Source organism: Drepanopeziza brunnea, assembly GCF_022702325.1.
Source record: "Drepanopeziza brunnea f. sp. 'multigermtubi' strain 214-2 chromosome Unknown ctg7, whole genome shotgun sequence".
Lineage (NCBI taxonomy): Eukaryota > Fungi > Ascomycota > Leotiomycetes > Helotiales > Drepanopezizaceae > Drepanopeziza > Drepanopeziza brunnea.
In genome coordinates, this window is record NW_027094070.1 from 140,622 (window position 1) to 150,720 (window position 10,099).

Consider the following 10,099-nt stretch of genomic DNA (forward strand, 5'->3'; position numbering starts at 1 on the left):
GGGCTGGACCAAGGTGAGCCGCGTTATTGCGTGCCAGCCTTAGATCATGTCCGCGTTCAAAATATCTAGACCCTATTGATTCGGGTAGATAGTTCTGGGAAGAGAGGGAGGGTGAGGGGAAGGGGAGAGGGAGGGAGGGCATATAAGGGACCGAAAGTCGCTATACGTACTCCGTTTCTTGACTTGGAATGCGTTTTCTTCGCAAAACAGCGACCAAGGTGACGAGATATATGATCTGGTGTTGTAGCACTTACTACTCCTCTTCAGCCAAGACTTGAGCGTCCACAAGATATTGAGAAAACACCCACATACACACATAAACAGAAACTTGAATTTGTATAGAAGTAGATGTGTATTCGCCTGTGCCACCCCTCAGGAAGCACCAAGCAAACCACTTCTGCTATCTTAAAGGGTTCGCAGCTTCACATGGGGCAGATCAGATCAGTGGTATCAAAAAGAAGTTTCCAGTCATCTGTCCTGAAGAATCTGTCCTCAGCCCACCAGCCAGATCGTAACGCCGCCCAAATGCATCAGACGCCATTTATCCATCCATGCAAGATGCTCCTTATCCCGCGCCACAAATATCATCACACGTCGTTCACGCATACATAAACAGATTCTCGAGGCCCCTGAGAGCTACACATTCAAAAGTCACGAAAGATCCCAATCAGCTGATCAAGTCGAAAAACTTGGTTGAGCAGGGCTTCTTCCTTCCCCAAAAATATCTCGTAGGTGTTGAGCTGACCAGGCTCGAGATAGTCTTCCGGTTGCTGATCTTGCAAATCGCTTCGATCGGTCACCTCAATGACAGAAGCTGCGCTGCGCCGCTCGATATCGAGACGCTGGAGGCATCGGGACATCATCTTGTAGGTATTCTCAAGGATGACGGATGCGACGCGCTCGCTATCGAAGAACCAGAAGTAGAAGACGCGATTAGGGTTGCTCCGGTTGGCATCCTTGGGTATTTCTTGGATATCCACCATACCTGCCAGTTGCATCTCGGCCAGCTTTGTACGGACATCCTTTTGCTTCATCAGAGCCAAGTTGGGAAGTTGCTTTTCATCAAGCTTGCCGAACTTATTCAGGATCCGAGCCAGCCGATGACCAAATACGCCATGATTCTCCAACAGCAAATTGTCAATCTCGGCCTGCCGCATGAGTTGGTTGATGCGAGCAAAGTCGACCGTCCACTCGCCCTGACCGCTATTTCCACATTTCCGCAGCAGGTGGAAGTCATCTGACTCGAGAAGTTGAAGGTGGTTCTTGATTTGTTGCATCCGATTCTCGCTTCGTTCAGGTGTGTCGAGCCCTGGGAGCTTGTCCTGGAAAGTGACCTTGAGACGTTTCGTCATTCGCGGCTCATCTGCAAACGGGTCATCTTCATCCTCGTCTGCAGCTTTGCCATTTCCATTTGAATCTTTCATGTGCACATCTCCATTTACTCCTTTTGCCACTTTTCCATCTTTGGAACTTTCCGCCTTTCCAATACCAAGATCTGGGTTTATAGATTTGCTGAGGGCAGTTGTGAGCTGCATGGTGGTGAAAGATGGTCCGGCAGAAACTTCATCGACGTGAACCTTTGAACTTAACCGACATCGTGGGATTTGGCTCTCCAAGATTCGAAGGGCCTCGGCATAAATGAGAGATGTGGTCTCGCCAATCCGATCATATGCAAGCGCAACCAGCGCTTGGCTACGGATCGCGACTGTACATTTCTCATAATTGATGCGGACAACCAGGTTCAGCTTGATGGGAAGTTAGCATGCGACCTTCCTACTTCGTGAGGCAGGATAACCTACGTCGAGTCTCGTGCCATCATCCTCGTATAGCAAATCACCTTTGGTGGCATCTTCACCACTGGAAAGTCTCCTCCGCTTCAGGCCACCACTTGTTCCGTTGTGGTCGCCGTTCATTTTCCTCTTCATTCCTCTTGGCTGCCATTGAGGACCATCAGATCTAGCAGCCTCTATACGGGATTGGATTTTTTGCTTCAGTTCTTCTTTTTGCTTGATACCCTTCGTGCCTCCAGAGAAGAACTGGTTGGTAATTTCCTTCTCGGCCATGTTGTATAGATCCGTAGGGCTCCGCAGCATGCTCTCAACCACAGGTTCAATTATGCCAGCTTCGAGGAAGTGGGCGAGTACAGTGTGTAGGGGTCCAGTGGAGGGATGTTCCTCGGAGAGGCCGTTCACACCGTTCTTGGTAGCATGCCCATTCATTTTGCCATTGCCGTTGGGGTGGTGCTCCTGGACTGTGGTTGACTCATATGCGTTTGCAAGATCAGAAATCTTGGTATAACCCATCGTGAATAGTTTTTGCATGACATCCCGCCCAAACGGCCCGTATCTGCTCTCCACAATCTCGAGGATCTTTCCCGACCTGGCCAGACCATATGCCGCATCGTCGTTGGCTTCGTAGAATGTGTGTTGGTCATCATCGCGATTGTGGTAGACGAGGCCTTGCTGAATGAGCACCGTGAGACCGTGCAGGACGGCGCGCTGGGAAAGCTTGGTGTGTAGTCTAATGCCTTTGGTTTCGAGTCGTCCGTGCCGAAGGAGAACTGTAAATATGCGCTGTTCCCACGTCAGACTTGACCAAACCAAAAGATGATTTGCCCAGCTTAGTCCACCTGGGAGGGAGGGCCGGGCAGCTTGCGCCGAGGAAGCTTCAAAGGGTGTGTATGGTACGGCGTGGCACACATACGGAGGTTAATTCGCCGTAAGTCTCGTCGACCAGTAAAGCGCAAAGCTCTACTGAGTTTTTTGACTGCAGATTGTCAGTTCTCCTTCCAGAAAGTTGAGGGTAGAGGGGGAAAAAAGAAAGAGAGGGAAAGACAGGACGACGGGGCAGCAGTCGTCCATAGGACTGACTGACTGACTGACTGACTTACTCGAGACATATTGTATGCTGCTAGAGATTATCCCAGATCCCCAGTGCTTTCCACAATTGCTACCGGTGCTTCATTGGCGAGGTCGAGGATCTGGGTGCAGATGTTGGATGTGAATGTGGATGAGGCCGAGAAGGAATAAGTCGGGAATCGTGGGGTAAAAATTGGAGTATATTTTGGGCTGGTGGGTGACGAGAAATTGCAAAAAAGTTGACGCTGATGGCGGGGAACCAGACCATGTCGCTTAGGCCCGGCAAGGCGGTGGGTGGCTCTCCATTTCCAACCTCTCCAGCCAATAGAAAGCTGAATAAGTACATGAGGTAAGCACCCGATATTTCCCTGAAGTCAAGCTCGACCGAACCGACGTCTTCAATCCCTATAGAAGCGACTGACCAAACCTCGAGACTCTCACTATTTCCCCAAGTCTCCCCCCTCCTTCGCACAATGATCTCACGGTCGGCGATTGGTCCCAAGGCCCAGCTTGCCCTTCGCAGGCAATGCTGCGCCAATCCCTCAAACCGCCGCGGCCTCGCTGCCTCCATTTCCGGATCAACTTCCTTCTCATACGATACCGCCGATGTCAACGGGGTCAAGGTCGCTAGCAGAGACGTGGCAGGACCGACGACGAAGCTTGCCGTTGTTGCAAAGGCTGGAACGAGATACCAGACGGCGCCCGGCTTGGCCTCTGGATTGGAGCACTTCGCGTTCAAGGTGCGTGGATGGATGGGTCTCAATGCGTGTTTACAGGCCAGAGGCTGACTTCGAATTCCCCAGAACACCCACAAGCGATCCGCCTTGCGAATTACGAGAGAATCAGAGCTGCTCGGCGGCCAATTGACTTCATATCACACCCGGGAGGCTCTTGTTGTCGAGGCAAAGTTCCTTCGCGACGATTTGCCATACTTTACGGAACTGCTGGGCGAGGTCATCTCGCAGACGAAGTACACCGGTACGTCAATTGTTACAGTGCTTTATCAATAGTGGAGCGTTCTGACGTTGCATAGCCCACGAATACCACGAGCAGATTGAGCCCTTGATCAAGCTCTCCCAGAAGAAGCTCCTTAGAGAGGTCTCGGAGCTGGCAATCAACTCTGCACACGGTCTCGCTTTCCACCGCGGTCTCGGCACGCCTCTTTACCCGTCTTCGTCGACTCCTCTCAACAAATACTTGAACGAGGATTCTATTGCGCAATTCGCCCAGGGCGCCTACGCCAAGCCAAATATTGCAGTTGTTGCAAACGGTGCCAGTCAAGCAGAATTGAGCAAGTGGGTCGGAGAATTCTTCAAGAATACCTCAAGCTCTGGCAGTGCCCTGACAGCCGAGGCGACCAAGTACTACGGTGGAGAGGAGCGCATTGCGCACGATGGTGGCAATTCCTTCGTCATTGCTTTCCCAGGTTCTAGCTCTTTCACTGCAGGCGGATCATACAAGCCAGAGGTCGCTGTTCTCTCAGCACTTCTTGGTGGCAAATCTACCATCAAGTGGACTCCTGGATTCTCGCTTCTGTCCAAGGTTGCATCTGGTTTCCCGGGAATTAGCGTTGCTACAACCCAATTGGCCTATTCCGATGCTGGCCTATTGACAATCCAATTCAGCGGCTCTGCATCAGCTATCCGTGGTGCCACGGCTGAGGCTGTCAAGGTTCTGAAGAGCATTTCTGAGGGTTCGATCAGCAAGGAGGATTTCACCAAAGCCGTTGCTCTCGCAAAGTACCGCGCTTTGGAGGAGGGCCAGAACATTGAAGCTGGTCTCGTCGCAACTGGCGCTGGTCTCATTCACGGTGGAAAGGCATTCCAGATTGATGAGGTGGGCAAGAGCGTCGAGGGTGTGACTGCTGAAAAGTTGAAGTCGGTAAGTATTCTCGAGTTTTGTATTTTGATTGCAGAGATGCTAACATTCCCCAGGCAGCAAAGGCGCTTTTGGAGGGCAAGGCAACTGTTTCAGCTGTCGGAGATCTCTACGTCCTTCCATATGCGGAGGAATTGGGGCTCAAGGTATAAAATCTTTACATATCCGGTGGTCGGCGGCGGCGGGGATGTATCAACAGCCATTAGAAAGTGTACTGTAGATAGATATAAGAGAGGTTTCGTAGTCCAGAATGTTTGTAATCTTTGCGTCTAACTATCGTGAGATCTGATAGCTCTTACTACTACGGCTGTATCATGCATGGTGTAAGAATAGGAAAACCAACCCCACATAAATTTCACACGTGACTGTTGAATATTCTAGTTAGGCAGGCCGGGACAGCTCGAGTAGCTACCAACCTCAAATAACCACCACCTTCATACAGTACCTCCCCTTACAACTCCACAACACACAACAAAATGGCATTCGCGTGGAAAGCATCAGGTCTCACGTACGTGCGCACCCTCCTTGTTCCTGCCACCACGCTGCTCGTCCTGGCACAATTGATTTGGGGAGAAAAGGATTCATTGAAGGAAGACAGAGGAAGCAATTGGCTAACGAGGCAACACACGGGAAAACAGCTACAACAAGTACCTCTCTGTCGCCGCGCGCGTCGTCCGCCGCAGCCTCAAGGATGACAAGAGGCTAGCTGCTGAGCGTCGGGGGGAGATGGAGCTCAAGTTTTCGAAGTGGAACGTGAGTTTCCTGCTCCTTATGCATACTTTGTTCTTGTGGAAGGAAGAATGAAGAGTGGGTTGGGATGCCTGAATGGAACAGGAGGACAAAGATGGGCAAGGGAATTGATGGATGGGGTGGAAATCGATTTATTGTTTGAGATGCTGAGTGAGCTGACGAGAGAACAGAACGGCAAGCAGGGCGAGGTCAAGAACGTGGCGGATGCGAATGCTCCAGCCACGTCTGCAGCGGGCTCTTCCTCGTAGATTTTCGGCGGATGGAGGTGATATGGTGGGATTGGAGGGAGGTTGATTGGGGTCGGGGAGAGGGGAACGAGAATGGGGATGGGAACGGGACGTGAGTGTACAAATGTATTATTCAAGGACGAATAAGATAGGAGGTTGAAGCCATTCTGAACGAGAGAGATCGGTTGATGGCAATCTATTCTGGATGTGCTGCGTACCGTGTGATCTGATGCTGAACTATGATTTCGATGCTGAATTCGCAATTCGGCATATTCATGATGCGCCCGTCATCACAATCCCCCCCTCCCCCATGCGCTGCCGGCAATCGATCTTATCCTGGCATTGGGACAGGGAGTATGTCGATATCGAGTCTGAGATTGATCAAGCCACACGCGAACCAGATGCAAATACGATTGTGTCTGATATCAAGGTGGTAGGTCGGGACCTTCGGAGAAAGGGTAATCCGGAATCTCACAGTAGGGTTATTAGGATGGTCCTGGGATCATTGCTGGCTAAAATCACGTTGCCGTGAATATTCTGTTGTTTTGTGCCCTATACACAAGTGCATCGTTGGTCAACTTCGTTGTTACCTACGTTCCTCCCTTTGTTCCTACCTACGTGCCAGACCCTCAATCGAGCTCTGCTGAACTTCCACGCGAATTTCAAAAATTAACGCAGGAAAAACGCCAACAACACCATCCCAACTGGGTCCGACCATCAGGATGCACAGCAATGGCATGGCGCATATCTCGCAAGGTACCCTGCTCTGTCTCCTCTCCAATTCTTTCTGAACAGCCTGAACTAACATTTTCCAGAGACGGCCAATCTCGTCCTCGACGACGACGACGAGGATGCCCGCCATCGGGATCCTTTGGTGGCCTACGACCCCTTACCACCACCGGCCCCCAGGTTGAAAAGCAAGGGTGTGATAGCTACGGACATCACGCAGCAATTCACGCACGCCGCTCAGCGTAGGCTCTTTCTCCTATTTGTATCAATATCAAGATCCAGATGCGAAACTGTGGTCTGATCACGTGCTGATGGAGTGACTGTACCTTAGAGCTTAAGACGGGAGAGCTGGTCAAGGAACCCTTCTTTACGCTGTTTGAGTCCGTGGGGGCTTTGGAGGTATAGAATCCTATCGGGGTGCAGGAGGTGGAATCGAAAGGTTGGAGAGTATGAACAGAAGCTGATGTGGTATTGCAGATTATGGACCCGAAGATGGATAGCGGTTATTTGGAGCCCGGGGAGACGATGGAGGATGATTACGACTTTGGGCAGGAGCTGCTGCCGGAGGAAATCATTGGCATTATTGACCAGTTGTTGTGTCATGAGGTATTGATACCCCGGTGCCATGTTGTTGGTTGGTTAGTAGTGCTGATTTTATAGATGGCGTGGCACATGGGACATCCGCTTTCGCAGACCATCTTTACGAGTTTGTACATTGATAGGATACTTTCGCCTTGTCCGTTGGATATCAACCAGACGTACTTCGATCGGAGTGAGAGCTGTGACGATGAGCCGTTGATGCTTCGGGCACTTAGAGCGTATTGTCTTGGTTTGATCAAGACGTGTCACTATGTCAACGAACGAGTACTGTCTGAGCATATGTATGAGGTATATATATATAGCCTCAGAACTTCAACGGGCCTTTACTCATAGGCCATTACAGGAAGAAGACTTCGTCACGCAAACCTTCAATCGAAGTCTGCTGGAGAGCATCGAACATGAAGCTATCGTAGACCTCCTCGAGACTACTATCGCCCTTCTCATCGATGCAGACGACATAGAGCCCATCATGAAGAAGTCTATAGAATGTCGACTTCAGCTGCGGCTTCAATTTCTAACAGCTGTCGAAGCAGCAGATTCCCGAGTGTCGAAAGACCCCCAGAAGTATTGGTCGGAGTTGTCGGCCTCTATCTCGGATATCAAGTCATCAAGTGCTTTTGGAAAGCCGGTCCCTTCTTCTTTTAGCGTCAAGATACAACGGAAGCTTGCTAGTACCGTGCCACCGCGGCCTATCGTGGAGGTCAGCCAGGAAGATGCTTTGAGTCACTTGGAGAGACTTTGCTCAGATGCTTCAGTTGCTGTTGAAGTCCTCGAGTACTATGACAGCCACAGCCTCATAGTAAGTCGTAGTCTTGAGATCCACCATAGTTCATTGCTCAAAAACATGCAGACATTCGTGTTCTTATTCCAAGCTCGCAAGCCACAGCCATCAGTGTACGTTCGCACTTTGCTGCAATATTACATCTTCGCCGACATGATCATCTTGGGTAAGCTTTCGATCCGACACGTCCTCGACGAGGATCTGGAAACCATCGTTCTACCAGCAAACAAACTTCTCGATCGCCTTAACGACGAAATCGAAGTGCCGCACGATCCTCGGCACAAAATGTCCTCCCGCATGGAGCTCTTCCGCTCCCGAGCAGCGAGCTCCTACCTAGACATCATGCGAGCGATCTGCCAAAACCGGTGCCGTATCCGGCGAACCCTCTGCCATGCAATCGTCGACTGGGACAACCTGCAATTCGATTCCGAAGAGCTGGACCTTGAGCTCCGTGAATTCACACAAGAGCAGCCTGTTGTTGACACTGAGATCTCGGCAGAGCCCATCTACGCCTTCCCTCTATCCTCCTGGTCGTACTTCTACAAGCTCCGCCTCATGGAATGGCTTGTCCAGATGGGCTTTGAGCTGGAGACGTACCAGCCAGACGAGCTGGCAGGAATGTACTGGCACCTACAATACCTCACGAAAACCCGCGGTCGCCATCTAGAACGGATCAGAGGCTTTGTGGAGCGAGACTTGCGGACTTCGCTGCAGAACCGCGAGACGGCCATGGCGCACCATCCGCAGTTCATGGCCGCGCTGAACTTCATCAACTTCTCGTCCATGGAAGCGGCAGCTACCTACGGGTTCTCCGACGCATTATCATTACTGTTCACTGTTCTCGGTCGCCTGTCCTTGCTCAAAGTACCGCCGCGCCCGTACAGCGACGACACGATGCGGTACGAAGTACGCATGAAACCATTCCAGAGCATCGGCCTCCCTGAAGTGCCCCCCTTCACGGAGTTCACGAAAGCCGTCCAGCAGCCCGATCTCTCTACCCTGGATCTCCTCAAGTTCGCAGCCGAGTCGGCCGTGGGCGCCAAGAAGGGATTCGAATTGCTGAGTAAACTTGGTGCGGAGGAGGCGTTCTGCCAGGGCTCGTACGCGACATGGCTGAGTAACGTCAAGGCGTGTCTGAAAGCTTGCATCTTTACCGGTATCAGTATTGCTGCGGTGCGGAAGGCGGTCGAAGCTGCGGGGGAAGGGAACCGGGAGGTGAAGATCAAGATTGAGGTGCCGGAGACGGGGAAGGGCTATCACGACTGGTGGGTTGTACCGAAGGTTGTTGCCGTACCTTGAAGCCCTTGATGCTCGGGGGAGTTGCGCTTGCGAGGATGAGTCTGTGGCTTCGTATAGCATAGGTTCCGTCTCGTGGGACTCGAAAAGCAAATATGACATAACAAACACTTTTATGCACGAGGATAGCTTTGCCCGGGCTTCTTATGTCATTCATTCATTCATTCATTCATTCATCTCCGCCGCCGGCCAATCGAGAAGTGTAGAGACATCTGTCCGAGTGATCCAATGCTCCTCTCCTCGCAACATTAACAAGGCAAGTTACTATCCCTCTTGCATTCCCATTCGCGCTTCTCGGTCGCCATCTACCTCCTCCTGGCACATCACCCACCTCCCGTATCGCTCGCAACGCATCTCCCCACAACCCACCACCTCCTATAAACAAACACATACGCCTCCCCGTCCACCTCTCTCGCTCGACAGGCCGCTGCTGCCTGTCGGGTACGGTACCTTTACCTGCCTGCTCCCGTCACCGAACCCGCCGGCCCATCCGAAGCTGCATCACCGTCGCACTACCTAGGTACCTACCCCTACCTACCTATCCGTATCCGTATCTGGGGCCCTTGGACACGGGCCCGCTCTCCTTCACGCAGGAAGAGGCTGCGTTCGGGGGCTGGGAAAGCTTGGCTTGGGAATGGCGGGTGGATGATGCGGCTTTGTAGGTAATCGGGGGAAAAAAAAAGAAAATTAGAAAATTAATATATATGTATATATGTATATGTATATGTATATATGTATATGTATTGAATCATGACGAGAGTATGTATGTGCCGGTATGGCCTAGCACCGGGGATCATCCGACGACGTGCATAAGGTAAGTAGCTACCGACTGACTGACTGACTGACTGACTGACTGACTACGGTACATTAGCAGCTACGTACGTACGGTACCGTAGCTGAGGTCGTCTGTCTGTCTGTCTGTCTCGCTTAGGTTCGCCATGTCTGTAGGGGCGATCGCGCGCCGATCTCTTCTGGCCTGC

At 51.5% G+C, this 10,099-nt stretch overlaps 4 protein-coding genes across 4 annotated transcripts; 3 read left to right on the forward strand and 1 right to left on the reverse strand.

The window, feature by feature from the left end:
* Window positions 1-644: 644 nt before the first annotated feature.
* On the reverse strand, window positions 645-2,899 carry L3040_004596 (uncharacterized protein; the record flags this gene model as incomplete). Its single annotated transcript, XM_066156253.1, has 4 exons — window positions 645-1,745; window positions 1,800-2,573; window positions 2,704-2,766; window positions 2,891-2,899. The coding sequence occupies 4 exons, from the start codon at window positions 2,897-2,899 to the stop codon at window positions 645-647; spliced, it is 1,947 nt and encodes a 648-aa protein (XP_066011678.1).
* A 432-nt stretch (window positions 2,900-3,331) lies between these two features.
* L3040_004597 (uncharacterized protein) lies at window positions 3,332-4,888 on the forward strand (the record flags this gene model as incomplete). Its single annotated transcript, XM_007287918.2, has 4 exons — window positions 3,332-3,598; window positions 3,662-3,836; window positions 3,892-4,739; window positions 4,793-4,888. The coding sequence occupies 4 exons, from the start codon at window positions 3,332-3,334 to the stop codon at window positions 4,886-4,888; spliced, it is 1,386 nt and encodes a 461-aa protein (XP_007287980.2).
* A 324-nt stretch (window positions 4,889-5,212) lies between these two features.
* L3040_004598 (uncharacterized protein) lies at window positions 5,213-5,734 on the forward strand (the record flags this gene model as incomplete). The annotated part of the gene is made up of 3 exons (XM_007287919.1): window positions 5,213-5,244; window positions 5,375-5,489; window positions 5,657-5,734. The coding sequence occupies 3 exons, from the start codon at window positions 5,213-5,215 to the stop codon at window positions 5,732-5,734; spliced, it is 225 nt and encodes a 74-aa protein (XP_007287981.1).
* Window positions 5,735-6,435: 701 nt separating this feature from the next.
* On the forward strand, window positions 6,436-9,122 carry L3040_004599 (uncharacterized protein; the record flags this gene model as incomplete). Its single annotated transcript, XM_007287920.1, has 7 exons — window positions 6,436-6,469; window positions 6,529-6,684; window positions 6,774-6,841; window positions 6,920-7,048; window positions 7,103-7,330; window positions 7,386-7,841; window positions 7,893-9,122. 7 exons carry the CDS (start codon window positions 6,436-6,438, stop codon window positions 9,120-9,122), a joined length of 2,301 nt encoding a protein of 766 aa, XP_007287982.1.
* Between the last annotated feature and the right edge of the window lie 977 nt (window positions 9,123-10,099).